The sequence below is a fragment of the Rhinolophus ferrumequinum genome, chromosome 8 (assembly GCF_004115265.2).
Source record: "Rhinolophus ferrumequinum isolate MPI-CBG mRhiFer1 chromosome 8, mRhiFer1_v1.p, whole genome shotgun sequence".
Taxonomy (NCBI): domain Eukaryota; kingdom Metazoa; phylum Chordata; class Mammalia; order Chiroptera; family Rhinolophidae; genus Rhinolophus; species Rhinolophus ferrumequinum.
This window is the reverse complement of record NC_046291.1, coordinates 33,582,932-33,599,465: the sequence shown is the minus strand read 5'-3', so window position 1 is coordinate 33,599,465 and position 16,534 is coordinate 33,582,932. Positions and strand designations below refer to the sequence as shown.

The 16,534-nt window shown below is 37.0% G+C and overlaps 1 protein-coding gene across 1 annotated transcript in view; it reads right to left on the bottom strand.

Annotated features, from left to right (window-relative positions):
* Positions 1-14,683, bottom strand: part of PGAP1 (post-GPI attachment to proteins inositol deacylase 1) — a 69,886-nt gene extending 55,203 nt beyond the window's left edge. The window contains 3 exon segments of the mRNA XM_033112414.1: positions 4,967-5,142; positions 8,287-8,440; positions 14,345-14,683. Of these exon segments, the coding sequence (XP_032968305.1) occupies positions 4,967-5,142; positions 8,287-8,440; positions 14,345-14,491 (477 nt within the window). The 5' untranslated portion in view covers positions 14,492-14,683.
* Between the last annotated feature and the right edge of the window lie 1,851 nt (positions 14,684-16,534).

Sequence of the window (16,534 nt, the reverse complement as noted above, 5' to 3'; positions counted from 1 at the left end):
TCTTGTGGTTCTCCTCTTACCTCACTAGCTACTCCTTTCTAGTCTCTCGCTGGTTTCTTCTCATCTCCCCTTATCTCTGAATAATGGAGTAATCCTTTGATCTCTTTCGTATCTTGACTCAATTAGTGATCTCATCTAGTCTCACAGCTTTAAATACATCTATATGCTGTCAACCCTCAAGTTGTTATCTCCAGACCCGACCTCTTCTCTTGAATTCCAAGTTTCAACTCCAGTGGCATACTGGATACCTAGCGCGCGTCTCAAATTGAACCTTCTAAAACTAAACACTTAATCTCCTCCAGATCTGTTCCTCCTATATTTTCTCCCACCTCAATTAATGGCACTTCAACCCTTGTAGCTAGCTGTTCAGCCAAAAAATTTGGGGTCACCCTTAACTCTTCTTATTCTGTCACATTGCCCCTCTGTATCTGATCAGCCAGCAGATCTTGCCTCAAACTTTAAGATTTACACCAATCTGACCATTTCTTACCACCTCCAATGCTACCAACTTGACCTAAACTACCATTAGTTCTTGCCTGAATCACTGAAATAGCCTCCTAATTGGTCTCTCTGCTTCACCCTTACATCCCTTCAATATATCCTCAGAAGCATCCAGAGTGCTACTGCTAAAATCTAAATGAGAACATGCCACTCCTTTGCTCAAAAATCTCTACAGTGGCTTTCCATATCATTTGAAATAAAAGGCAAAATTCTTAAAATTGCCTACACGTCTCTATAATCAGCCTTCTCCCCAACCTCTCCTTCTACTAACTCACTCTACCTGCTCCAGCCATTCCAGTCTCCTTGTTTTTCTGCAAATACAGCACACTTATATACTGGGGGTGCCAAAAAAATGTATACACATGACTTGTGTTCATCTTTTGTTATCGGTATATATTGAGTATTACAATTTTAATACAGTGTTTTCCTTTCTTAAAATGTGTGTACATTTTTTGGTACTCTCTGCATTTATTTCCTCTGCTTAGAGCACTCTTTTCTTAGATAGGCTAATGAGTTATTCTCTCAGGTCCTGAATTTGCATTAAATTGTCTGCTTCTCAACAGAGGTCTCTGTTGGGCACCCTTATTTATAATTGTAGTCCTCTAGTCTCAGCTCCCTATCTCTCTTTCTGTTCTATTTTCCTTCCTGGCATTTATCACCATATAAGATATACCTAGGATATAACATTAAACACATAATTGTTTATTGTGAATGCCATTTATGGAAATCTCAATTTGTAATCACGTCTTATTAACTATCCAATAAGTATCAGATATAAAAAAGATCCTGTACCTAATATGGCTTGTTTCCTCCTGTAATACTCAGTGTAGATTGAAAAAAACAAACAAACAAACAAAAACCTACTTTAGCAATAACTTCAAAATGCTGGCTTATGCAAAGAACCATGATGTGTACAATTTCATTTTCAAGATGCAAAGGAGTACCACACTAGCTGGATTACAACCTCACAGTTAAGTCTTGAAATCGGGCAGTACATGTCCTCCGACGTTGTTCTTCTTTTCTAGACTGTCTGGCTTTTAGGTTCTTTGCATTTCCATATAGGCTTGTCAATTTTTACAAAACACCCACTGGTAGTGTGATTTGTATTGCATTAAATCTATTGGTCAATTTGGGGAGAATTTACATCTTAATTGTGAGTCTTCAATGCATGAAATTGGTCTGTCCATTTATGTCAGATTTCTTTAATTTCTCTCAGCAAAGTTTGAAGTTTTAGTGCACTGATCTTGCACATTTTGCATTAAATTTATCCATAAGAATTGTTTTTTTACATTACTGTAAATGTATTTTAAAATTTCACTTTCCATTTGTGAATTGATTTTTGATTCCTGACCATTTATCCTGTAACTTTACTAAATTCACTTATGAATTCTAATAATTTTCTGTAAATTCCTTTAAATGTTTCTGTATATTTATGTCATCTGTAATTTATCCTTTTTAATTTTTAATTGTATTTCTTTTTCTGGCCTTACTGCACTTGCTAGGACCTCTGTACAATGTTGAATAGAGGTGGTGGAAGCAGACAGAAGCTGAAAAATAGAGAAAAAAAAAACTCCCCATTATACAACATCAAAGACATTCAACTATTGTGAAGAACATTTATGGAAATGAATTTCACTTTGTGATCACATCTTATTTATCTTATCCAATAAATATCTTATCAAATACATAATGGTTCCTCTCATACATGTAATACTATGCAGAATACAATTCCTCAGGGTGAGGAAGTTTATTTCTATTCTTACGGGGCTGAGGTGTGTGTGTGTGTGTGTGTGTGTGTGTGTGTGTGTGTGTGTGTGTGTTTAAAATCATGAATGGGTGCTGAATGCAGTCAAATGAGTCTTCATCTATTGAGATGCTCTTATGAAGAATTACATTTATTTACACTTGAATGCATTGTTGGGAGAAATCCTACTTGGTCATGAGGTACTATACTTTAAAATATTGCTGGATTTGATAGCCTAATTCTCTGTTGAGGATTTTATATCTATGTTGATGAGGGATACTAGGTCCCTATATTTTTTTTAAAACAATGTCATTGTCTGATTTTGATAGTCAGGATTTTTTGGTTTCTTAAAATGAACTGTTAAAGCATTATCTCTTCCTCCGTTTTCTAAAAGAGTTTGTGTAAGATGGGTATTATTACTTCCTTAAATGTTTGATAGAATCCACCATTGAAGTCATTTGGCACTAGATTTTTCTTAGTAAGATTTTTAATTATAAATCCAAAAAATTTTAAACAGGGGGCTAGTCAGAGATTGCTTCTTCTTGTGTCTGTTTTGTAATTTATGTTTCAAGGGAGCTGTGAATTTATCTGAGTTGTCAAATTTATTGGCATAAAGTTGTTCATAATATCCCTTTACTATCTTCTTAATATCTATAGGCTCTCTAGTGATGTCCCTTCTTCCATTCCTGATATTGTTAATTTGTGTCCCTCTTCTTTTCTTTCTTAATCAGTCTAGCTATGGGTTCATCAGTTTCATAGATCTTTTCAAAAAGTCAGCTATTGGTATAAATTTTTTTCTTTAGCTTGTTTTCTATTTTATTGATTTCCATTTCATCTTTATTGTTTCCTTACTTCTACTTAGTTTACTTTGTTCTTTCTCCAGATTCTGAATTTGGTTAGATCACTGCTTTTAAACCTTGTTTCTTTCTAATATAAGCATTTAAGACTATTTCTTCTAACCACTATTTTAATCTTACAAATTCTGAAGTTGTGTTTTCATTTTATTTCAGTTCAAAACATTTTCAAATTTCATGTGTGATTTTCTATTTGACCTCTGGGTTATCTAGAAGTAATTCCAAATATTTAAGGCTTTCCAGATATCTTTTTGTTATTAATTTCTAATTTAATTCTGCTATGTTCAGAAAATACACCCTGCATGATTTCAATTTTAATCATAATTGGAAAAATTGGGGCCATTAGTTCTTTGAATATATTTTCCTCTACTATTTCTCTCTCTTCTTCTTCTTCTGGGGTTCCAACTATATATATGTAAGACTGTTTAGCACTGTCCCATAGGATCCTGAGGTTCTGTCCTCTTCATCCTTTTATCCTTTGTGCTTCATTTTGGGTAGTTCTTATTGTCCTGTCTTCAAATTCAATGATCTCTTCTTCCATAGTCTTCAGTCGGCTTAAAACCTATCTTCTGAATTTTTCATTTCTGATATGTATTTCTGTATGTATTTTTGTATGTATTTTTCTGTATGTATTTTTTTATAGTTTCCATTTCTCTGATGACATTCCACATCTGTTCCTTTATTATGTGCATCTTTTACTTTAAATCCTTAACTTTTATATTTTTGAGGCTTATATTTAAGCATCGTTAAGTTGGACACGAGTAGCTCTTACTTTAGAACTGGAGTAGTCCTATTCTTAAATCATGTCCTTTCTGGGGTCTCACTTGAATACCCAGTGTGTTCAAATAGGTCCTTCTGCGCCAGCTGGTCAGAACTCCTATTTCCCAGCACCATGTGGCCTCTAAAATCTCAATTGCACTCACAATTCCCCAGTAGCTGTTTTTTGCCAGGACTTGCACTGTGGCATACCAATGGAGGAAGGGGCTCACCTCAGTGGGTAGTGTATTTGATCCCTGACACTGTTTTAGAAATGCTGGCACAAAATGATTTTGTCTGTTTTGCTACTCTTTTAAATTTCTCTAAAGACATATATTCCCCCTTATTCCTTGCAGTTGAGGTGGACACCACCCCCACTTCCTCCTTGGTATACCATTGCCTTGAACTTCTGGTCCTGTGTATATGCAGCATAGAATTCAAAGACTGAAAAACGCAAATTTCTAGAGTTCTTATCTCTGCCTAGTTCTCTTCTTTTACATACCCTGATCACAAATCTAGCCAATTTCAGTAGCCCCAAATTCCAATCTCTACCTTCTCCACCTCAGTGATATCAATGTGCTTTGTTCAATCTCCACCTATCTGACCGATGGTTTAGAAAATGCTTCCAGGCAGAAAGCCAGGGCAATCATGGAGCTCACCTCACATGTTATCCTTCTTTCAGAAATCATAGTCCTCTGCTGCTTGGTTGTCCAACACCTGAAAACATGTGCTTCAGATATTTTGACTAGTTTTATAGTTGTTTACATATGGAAGTGGTCTACTCTAGTACCAGTTTCAGTCATAACTAGAAACAGAAATCCATACTAATGGTTTTTAAGAAATACATTGCACTCCTAATTTATATACCCTTAAAAGAAATTATGTTTCCTAAATTCACTACAAGATTTCCTGTAAATTCAATTTAAACTTCTAAAACCACCACTGAGTTCGAAACAACACACCCACAAAAAAAACAAAACAAAAAAACTTTGTGCCATCTTTGCTTCAACTTCCATATAAACAAACAGATGACTTAAAATATGCTGAGTCCCTTTTAAAAAAAATGATACTAGTAGGTTGATCACTACTGATTTGTATTTTTATCTCTTACCTTATAGAGCTTGAGAATTGTTTTAATGCATTCATGTACAAACTTGGTCTGCTTCTGAAGAGTTCCACCATATAGCGCCACCAGTTCTTCATTGAAATTCACACTAAAGAAGTCAAAATGGTATTTGAAATCAATGTCTTCTGCTTTTCTAAGTGCAATAGAGCCGATCGAGCGAACTGCAAAGGAAAAGGTCAAAGTGCACATTAAACAAAATTTTTAAAAGTTTGTACATTCTTATCTCTTAACAAATAACTGTATCCGACATCCTGAATATTAAAAACCTATTTCAGGATAACATCCTTTAATTGTATCAATTTAGAAGAACAAAACAACCTAGAGGTTGTATGTCTTGTGCCCTATTTTTTAAAGCAAATAAAAAGTGAATAGGTCATTCATTCTCTGCTACTTCCTCTTCAGTAGTAACAACAATAAATAAAAGGGAGGGGAAAGATTCTCTGAATAAGAACTAGGAAGTCTGTCACACTTGAGTATTTTAAGAATGAGAATTCCTACAAAAAATGTCTGCTCATCACTTGGTTTAGGTACTCATGCTCGATTTGTCTCTTTTTCTCACAGATGATGTCCAATCCATGTGTAAATCCTGTCATGCTCTACCTTCTAAATATACCCGCAATGGTGGGGTCTCACCATGTCCACTGCAACCTTCCTAATACAAGTGCCATCTCTTGCCTAAACTACTGTTTCCTAACTGGCCTCCCTGTTTCCACTGCTTCAGATTGCTCTTTGTAACCCACTCACAGAATTTATGAATTGATTGCATTAATTGGCATTAAAAGTTGCAGTGTGTGGTTCAGCTAACAACATACCTGTTTGCCCTTCCATTTTTTAAAACACGTACAGTTCACATTTTACAACTCTTCATGTAAAGTGTACAACTCAATTATTTTTGGTATATTCACAGAGTTGTACAATCGTTTTTGCAATCTAACTTTAGACATTTTTTCATCATCCCAAAAAGAAAACCCTGTCCTCATTAGCAGTCACTCCTCATTCCTCTTCTCCTCCTAATTCCAGGAAAGCACCAATCTATTTCTGTCCCTCTGGATTTGCGTATTCTGGGCATTTCTATTAAAGAGATCATATAATATGTGGTCTTTTATGACTGGGTGCTTTCATTTAACATAATGTTTTCAAGGTTCATCCACATTCTAGTATGTAATTCATGTATCAGTAATTCATTCCTTTTTATTGCTGAATAATATTCCATTATATGGACATATCACATTTTATCCCTCCACTCATTAGTTGATGGACATTGGGTTGTTCCTACCTTTTAGCTATTATGAACAGCATTGCTATGAGTATTTGTATACAAATTTGTGTACAGATGTACGTTTTCCTTTTTCTTGGGTAGATACCTACTCGTGGGATTGTTGGGTCATATTAACTCTATGTTTAATATTCTGAGGAACTGTCAAACTGCTTTCCAAAGTGGCTGTACCATTTTACATTTACAGCAATGTAGGAGGGTTTCAATTTCTTCACATTCTCAACAATACTTGTTATGATCTATCTTTTGGATTATAGTCAATCTAGCTGGTATGAAATGGTATCTCATTGTGGTTTTGATTTGTATTTCCCTGATGACTAGTGATGTTTAGTATCTTTCCTACTTCCATCTTGTCCATTTACTGTATATTCTCTACACAGCAAAACCAGAGTGATCACTTTTTAAAAATAACTCATACCTATCAGAAGCGTTAAAATTTAAAAACCTGACAATTTCAATGTCGTTAAGGATGTGGAGCAAAGGGAAAAGGGAAATACAACGTTCTGTTTCTGGGAGTATAACTTAGCACAACCAGAATTATGCTCCTGTGGTATACATCTTACAGAAACATAGGCTTTATGTGCTCTAAGATAAAAATGTTCATTATTTGTAATAGCCAATAAATGTAAATAACACAAATGTCCAAAAACAGAATGTTAAAAATAGCCCTGAATGAGTAGACTGCATTAGAGGTGCATACTTAGACGCTAAAACTATAAAGTCGAAGAAATTACTACATTAAAGTTAGGATTGTGATTACATCTAGAAAGAGGGGAGGGAGTTTTAATCTGGAGGGGGCACACAGGGGGTTTCCAATGTGCTGGCAATCTTCTACTTCTTGACTTGGGTTTTGGTTCCTAAAGTAGGTATTCACTTTATAATTGTTTTTAACCAAATATCATAATCTATGCATTTGTTTGTATGTGTGTTTTATTTCAAATACGATTAACAAAAATATCAGATTATATCATTTCCTACCAAAACCTTCCAAAAGTTTCCCATCACACTTAGATCAAAATTCAAAGTCTTTTTCCACAACTCATATGATATAGCCTGTAGCTACTTTTCCATCCTCATCTCTTTTCACTGTTAGTCTCAGTGACCTTGAATACACCGAGCATGTTTCTGCCTCATGGTCTTCCCCCAGTTACATACCTCAGTCCCTTGCTACTTTCAAGTCTCTGCTCAAATGTCATCACCTTAGAGGGCCTTTCCTGGCCACTTCATCGACCCAGTTACTTCTTACCCCTGTTTATCCTATTCCTTACTCTGATTTATTTTTTTCAAACTTTTTACATTACCGACGTATGTGTTTGTTGTCTGTCTTCCCAACAAGAAAAGCAGGGACTTTATCTGTCTTGGTCTGTTTCAGATACCTATTACCTAGAATATTGCCTAGGTCATGGAGGTACTCCATAAATATAAGTTAGATAAATAAACATGTAAGTAATTATACTAAATGTTGAAATTATTCTATTCTCATTATATAAAAGAATACACCATTTAACAAACAAAAAAGCAGACTGTAACTGAAATTACTTCCAGATTACTTGATTGTTATGCCAGAAATAACTGCTATATTTCCAAACCAACATTCAGTTTTGAATCTGTAGATATAACTACCCTACCTTCACTTTTCTGTGTTCTCCTCTGTATTTCTAGATCTAACTTAAATAGCTCCAAAAGAAACCAATCTCCTTTCTTGTTTACTTCTCTAATCAATGCTTCAGGCTCTGTTTTCTGTTCCCTCCATTTCCAATACAAGCCTCTTTCTTTTTGCTGATTCCTGAACCCCTATATCATCTATTTATCCCCACACACACTCCATCTTCTTTTTCTCCTTCTTGCTCTTTGCAAAGTGGTTTTCAACTATTCTTTTCTATGTACTTCTCACACGTATTTCTCTCAGACAAAATGTTACATATTTGTGTTTCCCAGTATGTCTAACACTGTACTTTACACAGAATATGTATCTGATAAATTCTGCAAGTGAATTTTATAGCTTTCAAAATTCACTTCTGAGACTCACCTTGCTTGTAACTTCCAGCATTACCAGGAAGAAAGAGAACTGGAATACCAGTTAAAGGGAGAATTTTGTGTTCTTCGGCATAGGATCCTTCTCCATAAAGGTATAATTCATATGCAGGATACCGTTTCGCCAGTTTCTTTGGAAGTTCTATTTTCTACAGCAAAATAAACAAATATGCAATTCCACTTTAATCAATTTTGTTAATATCATTTAGCGTCACCATACCCAATCCTGAATTATACAAATTTGAAATAGTGCAATATAAAAATATTACTGATGATAAAACTGCACTTAATGCACAAAACAAGTTCTACTTTTATTCATATGGAGAATTAGTCTTGAATTATGTGAGTTTTGAACCATGCCGTCTTCAAGAAAGCATAAAATGGGACTATCTGAAATTCTAATGAATACAAATTACTCAAAATAGCCACTGTCAACAGAAAAACACTGGTAGATGTCAGCAAGTTACATGTTAACATAATTGGAAATGCATTTAATTCAGTATCAGTAGCAATTACACTTAGAAATGATAAAAGCTTTCCATTATCAAATCAATTCTTTTTTGCTATTTTAAACTGTTTTGTAATGTCTCTCTTTTTACTCAGGCCCAACTATATATTCCAGCTTAGAACAGAAAGTAAGTTTGTTCTATAATGCAGCTTTCTGACCTCGCAATATGCTTTGACCTACAATGTGCTTAACAAATTAATCCGAACCTTATAGCCATGTCTTGGTCAAGGCATGTACACTCTTCTCACCATAAACATTTCAATGAATTAGCATCTGTTTCAGTTTTCACAGACCAGGTGCCTGGTTTGTCAGCAAGCCTTAAACTACTCTGCAATTTATATTATTGTATACCAGATGAGTCAGTAATTCACGTAAAATTTTTGACAAAATATAAATTAGGTCTTAATGTCATCCCAAATAGGCATCTATAAAAGCAACAGTAAAGCACAAACTCTTCTTTTGCTTTTTTTAAAGAATAGAAACCATTAAAAATGAAATCAGTACGTTGAACAGTAGAGTTTATTTAAGCAGATACCAACAGATTTAATGATATAGCAATAATACACATATGCTTGATAAAAATCTTAACTACTGAATGAATTTTAAAAACTGAAAATGGTAATGACTATTGAAAAAAACCTCCCTGTTGTAAAAAGCAGAATTCTGGTTATTCATGCACATTACTGAATATTATTCAAATATTCCTTTGAGGATAGTACCACAAACAACCTGTGATACTACCATGACAACATCTTTAGAGAGTGTTAGCTTATTAAGATACTAGCAACTCTTTATCTTCTCAGATACTCAAAATAGAGAAATACCAACAAATATCTGCTTTATATGCATACCTGTACTTAAACTCAAATTAGTCCCAATATTGATTATATACTGTATATAATCAAAAATGAAAATGACAAAATATTTTGTTTCTTTCGGTACAAATGAAACAAAAAGGAAACGTGAGAGAAAAGAAAGTTATATTAATACCTCCCAAATGAGTGCAACATCTAATATAACAGTACATGCATATCAGATCAATTATTCTTTTGAAGATTATAGCTGAATAAAGTTTTGAATTAGTTGAAAAATTAACTCAGAAGAACAGGAAACTATCAAATATATCAAAAAATAAATATTTAACTATATGGAGATAGAAAAACAAGCGAAAGACTCTTCAATATATTTCATAGTATACTATTATGAAAAGAATTTTTATAGTGAAAGTGTACTTTTTTTAAAATATGAATGTATATAATGTGGAGTAGGAAAAAAAAGATGGAAAGGAGATAGAACCAAAAAATAAAAAAAAGTAAAAAACAGTGGGAGTTGTAGACAAATGGTAAAACCGCATTTCCAGACAGAATTCAAATTGGAAGTGAGTGGCAGGAAAAAACAGGAAGGGTACACTGACCAAACTGAGGACAGAAAGTTATAGGCATACAAATAAGATGCTGATGAAAAAACAGAAGAGGGTCAAAGGATTTGAAAAGAAAACATGTATAACAACAGGACTCCACTATATTTTAAACTGATTATTTTATATAGATTATTTAAATGAGCATCCCTATCCCCCAAAAGACCTTTAATTGAGATCAATTATTCTTACACTTAAATATTATCTCCGCAATCCTGCCCCTGCTGTCTGTCCATCCTTTCTCAACTCTTATCTGCCTTAATACAGGTACTTCTCATCTCTAAACTAGACAGACCCCTTTCAAAAGTCAAAAATTCTAACAATTTCCCAAGTCCCAAAAAAATACTGATTTAAGAAACTCAAGGCTTTTTTATCAAGTATTTTATGATATATTTCTTTTAACTGTAAATTAAAACTGAAAAATAAAAGTTTGAGCTCCATAATTAATCAAAAAAAAAAAAGGATTCTGATCAAAATGAACATAGTTCTAAAGCTCTTACAAAGAGCTAGCTCTTAGCCCTTTGCCCACTCAACACTTAAGAATACTCTGGAGGACTCCAGATTGATAAAAAGACCTGGGGACAACTGAGTTTTTCAGACCTGTCTTTCTCCCTGTCATAATCTCACTGTTACAATCCATAGTCCATACTGCATTCAAGAAATACCTTATTAAAACTTACACCTTATGAGTTTCCTCACTACATATATAGATGATAAAGGCGTAAGAGAGAGGTTCTTTAAAATCTGGCTCTAATTATTCTTACCTACTTTCTTATAACTTATATATGCCATGTTTTAAAATTTATTCTTAATATGTTTCAAAATTCAAGATTTAGTAGGATATACATAGAAAAGGCTCTCTCTTACACGTGGTCCTTTAGCCATCCAGTTTCCTACCTAGAAGGCCACCAATATTAGCAATTTGTGCTTCCAGAAATATTTTACATAAATGATAACATATTATGCATAATGCTTACACGTGTCCTGGTGCCTTCCTAGCTTCACAAATGCTATTCTTTATTCCTGCAATTTTCTTGTTTCTGCACTTTATGAACTATAGACCCTCCACAGTGCAATTCACTACCTCTTTTCCGCAGCTTTTGACTACCCAAAACGACGTGAATGTTCTCTTCTGTGAAGAACGCACACTCTTACAGTGAAATTATAACAGTTAGCACATTTTAACTATCCATTACATTCCATTGTATTATAAAGACATAATGCATTGTATTATAAAGACATAAAGGCACACAGTCTGATTCATCTCTAATTCCCTCTCACCCACATCCAGTATCTACAATATACCTGACACAGAGCAGTCATTCAATAAATGATTTGCTAATAAACATCAGAGTTAACAAAACATGATTTGTATTTTCCGATTATCAATATTTCCTTTCAAAGAGCAACTGTTAGATCACATATCTGAAGACAGGCAAACAAATTACTGTATGGGAGAAAACAACACAGATGTTTCTTCTCGAATTCTACAGTTTGCCTAAAACTATGAAAGCTTTGCCTTGCTGTCATAAGGAAGAAGCTTTAAAGGATAATGTGTATTTTGTCAGGCTCATGAGATGTTCAGTTAATTCTCAGTAAGTGAATCCAGGAAAACCAAAGGTGGAGAATGAACAGAGCTAATCAAACAATTTTAAATTCAAAACTTTATTTTTACAAAGCACTTCAAATTCCTTTCCCACCTTTCATTTTTCAAATGGAGAAAATCGATCATGCTTCAAATATTGTTCATTTCCTCAAAAATTCAGCTAACGAATATGAGCAGTCAAAAAGAAAGGCGTCAAGAAAGAGAAGAAAACCCAACAACTAGGACATTCCATCTGCTGGATATCAACTTGGAAACAATTAGAGAGCCTACTATAAAATATAATTTAAAATAAGCAACATATAAAATATGTTTAGAACACCTTTATTCATTAAAAACCCTTGGTTCTTAATAGAATGACCTCAGTTATCCAGAAATCTCACCATATTCAAAAAGTCATTTCTATAGACAGGTTTTAACTGTATTTATAAAATAACACAATCTAGTGTGTACCATAAGAGGACTAAGAGTCAAATATAAATACTGCAGTGAATTAACAGAGCTTTTTACATCTCAAAAATAAACATCTATCAAAACATGTGGATCAAAAACTCTTGTCACTGTAATTACTACTGTACTAACATATTATTGATAGAATGTAAAAACTCAAAAAGGCAATTTGAATCAAAATAACTAAAAACAGATGCAACAACAAAAAAAGCCAAATAGCTATTTTGCCTTAGCTACACTAATTTTGTGTCTTTCCAGTCAATTTTCTGAGGCATGAAATGCACCTGTGAGGTCCATATGCTTTGTTCCCCACGCTAAGCAAGTTCTACTACAGTTGATATTCAAATAGCTTTAATAATTGTGGGCAATCTAAAAATAAATGAGAATTAGTACCATACAGTTCCAAAATAATTTAATTTTAACCAAACTCTACAATGCCGTGAAACAAAACTAAAGTGAGCAAATTCAATCTAGTATTGGGAGTGTCCTAATTAACAAACCATAGAAAATTAAAAGGGGATTACCAGGGCTCTACTTTCAGTTTTTAAAAATCTAAACCAAAAGCTCAAGTATTTAACTATACATAGCCTCTGATAAACATAAACCAGCATACTCACTTAGAAATTAAGAGAAGACAGTAACATGTTAAAATATTCTCCTTCAATAATAGCATCTGATATCAAATGCTTCCACTCTCTTATAAGCGTAAGTGCAAAATGAAGGCAAGCATCTCAAAACAAATGAAATCTAAACTAGAATTTTGCCCATGGGTAAGGGCGCTTATCAGCAATATAAACCTTAAGTAGTTTTAAGATCTAAATAAAGTAGCATAATCAAATATGCTTTTCCACAATGACCTGTACACATAAGCAACCACAATTGGCATCCTTCACCTTAGAGAAAAATATCTGCTTGGTTTTAAAAGTGTACCAAAAATGCATTTTATCAATATGTATTATAGTACATATACATTTTATGGTCAGGGGTTATTATAATATGTATTCCATAATTAAGAGATGCCTTTAGAAATAAAAGAATCATTCGAGAGACATTTCTTTAGACACTTGTGTAATTTGTAACAACCGTTTATTACAGCTGGTCATGAATGAAATTCTGGATTGTATGCTGAACTGATGAACCAACTGTGCTAGAAAACGTTCAAAGTGGAATGGAAAGGGTGGGGGTGGGGAGGGAGGGAAAGAGAGGGAAGGAGGGAAAGAGAAAGGGAGGGAGGGAGAGGGAGGGATAGGGTGAGAAAGAAAAGGAAGGAGGGAGGGAGGGAGGGAGGAAGGTTGGGAGAGAGAGAGTCTCTCTTAAACAGCAAACAGTGCGAAAATAAAAACAGCACCATGAAATAGATTTTGTATGCAACTGGTAAGAGGCGACATGCACAAACACAGGCATGCATGCACACGCACGGAGCTACAACCCACAAAACAGGAGGCTCCGCAAAATCTTTACAGGAGATAAGCTCAGTAGCTTTCCATTGAATTACCTTTCACACAGAGGTAAAACCTTAGCGTCTCTAAGGCAGCCCTGGGAACTATCTAGCCAATACACACTCTGAAGCAGCTCGGTCCCTCTCTAGAAAAGCGAGAGCTGACACGTAAATCACTGGGGCGAGAGGGGGAGAATCCAGGCGCGTGGGAAGCAAAGGAGGGTCCAAGGGCACCTGTTAAGGCAGCAACGCAGGGAAGAGGGGATCTGGGGTTCAGCGAGAAGGGCTGAGGTTGCGTCTCCGGGGATGAAGCGGCTTGGACGCGGCCAGTCAGAAGAGCCGGTGCGTGGCTTTTGGGATCGGGACGAGGGCGGAAAGGCTGAGGAGCAACTACGAGTGGGGCGGGGAGGATGCTCCGGGGACCATCTAAGAAACACTCCACGGTGAAGAAAGGACACAAAGGGCAGGTGAGAGGGGTAGGGGGTTCTGCAGAGTCGCCGCGGACGAGCAAACAGAGGTGAGGGTGGCATAAAGGGACCGGAAAGGCGCGGGAAGCCAAGGCAGGGGAAAGCCACGGAAGGGCCAGGCAGGTGAGGCCCGAGTCTCCGAGCGCCCAAGTGAGAAGGTGGAACCTCACCTGATACTCCGGGTACTCGAACATGTAGCTCATACTGCACTTGTTCTCCTCGAAGCCGAAGAAGACGTCCCACAGCCCTAGGGTGGCCATGAAGACCATAAAGGCATAAAACGCCAGGTTCCAGAGGTTGACTGAGTGAAGAAGCATGGTGCTCCCGCCCCGGGGCCCCAACCCTGACCCAGCGAGCAGACGAAACCCGGCCGCCAGCGCCGGAGCGAAGCCGGAGCAGCGAGCGCCTGCGCGGACACCCGGCCCTCCCGCGCCCCGAGGCACAGTGCGCCTGCGCGCAGCCCGTTCGCGGAGCCTCCCGCTCCGCGTCTCGCTCGGAGCCCGGAGGCGGCGATGGCAGCGGGAGCGCAAATCCGAACCTAGTGAGGAAAAGCGGGAAGCAGATTGGGCTGGGCTGGGGGCTGATGGGGAAAAGGGGAGGGTCGGTGAGGAGGAAAAGGAAGAAGGGGGCAGGGAAGAGCAAAGAGAGACAGGCCGAGAAAGAGGAGAAGGGGGGGAGGTCTAGAGAGGGATGGGCGGAGCGCGGGAGCCCTGGAGGCAAAGGAGGGGAAGGGGTAGGTGTCGGGTGGGTTAACTTGGGGAGGGAGAGGCGATTAATGATGGTGAGCTGACCGGGTGAGGCTGTCCGCTATCAGGTCGAAAACACTTCTCCTACGCAGTTTAAAAACCTTTCCTGTCCAATTTTGGAACGCATCAGGCTTCCGCAATTTCGGTTCTCCCAGCAGGAACGGAATACATTCACAGCTCTCTGGACCAGTTAGCATGAGCAGGGAACAAATGGCCTTTTCCCCCTTTGACGGTCGACATCGGTCCAGTAGGTAACAGCGCATAAAAGCGACTCAAAAAGCCACCAGCAGTTCGACAAGGTTCTATTCTCGGTATAAGATAAAAGCCTGAATCACAGAAGCCATCGTTAGTCTTAAAAAAAAAAAAAAAAAGCTACCAAATTTCTATTAACATGACGCCCCCAACAGGTATCTGCGTAATCAGTTCGACGCAGACTTGCCTTGCTCCCCAGAACCTCCTTCTCTTGGGAAGTTCGTTCCACATTAACGTAGGGAGGCAATTTCACTCAAGCTTCTACTCAGACCTCAAGTGATTTAATTCATTTTGAAAATTTTCGGTTTGGTTTTGCACAAAGGAGGGAGTAAAAAGCAGGACAAAACCACTCATAATCTTATATAGCAGCTTCAAAATACTAGAATGTTACGAGATAAAAACCACGATATCATCACTCTTTAAAGGTGACCCAAGAGCAGGTGGTGTGTGTGTGTGTGTGTGTGTGTGTGTGTGTGTGTAACTGCAAAATTCTCCTTAGAATTATTTTTGGCACTGACTGAATTGCGTTTCCCTGGGGCTGATTTTCTGGTATATTTTTCTGTGCAGAGGAAGTTTGGCTATGATACATAAAATCAAAGCATTTTAAAACTGAAAAAGGAAGATTAGAGATAGTTTATCTTATACAATACCCTGGTATTCAGATATGAGAGCACCTGGGGCGTGCGGTGGAATTAGGGAGGAGTTAGTGTTAAGGATGACAAGTCATTTGGGAAAGGATTTAAGTTACACATCACAGAAGAATACATTGAGTCTGGGAGCTTGAGAACATCACAGACAATGTCTGCTCCTTGTTTCTCCTAGTATATCATGACCAGCACAAATAAACCAAGGGTGAATCTACACTCTCTCATCTATCTCAGTGCTTCTTAAACTTAATGTGCATATGCATCACTTGGAGATTCTGTTTAAAAGCAGATTCTGAGTCCATAGTTCTGGAGTGGGACCCAAGATTCTGCATTTCTGACAGGTTCCTAGGTAATGCCACTGCTGCGGCTCAGTGAACTATACTTTGAGGAGCAAAGATCTATCCTGCCTGAGGACTCTGATGGCTGGAGAAAACCCTGAGCTTGAAGATGACAGACAGAGCTTACTCTTCTAGTGGCCTTATGAGTGTGGCAACTGCCTCCTCAGAAAGGAGCAGGATAGAGAGTCAGTGGACTCTTTATGTTTGTAATCTTTGTGTTCCTACTTTTTTAGTTTCTTTTTTCCTATCCATCATTATCCCTCTTCCAGCTTCACTTTTTTCACACCTAACCTAATCCTACTGAGCATCACTTAACCAACCTCTGCCAGTGCTGTCAACTGCCTGAACTCTTGTCTTTCAATCCCACTCTGCTTCCA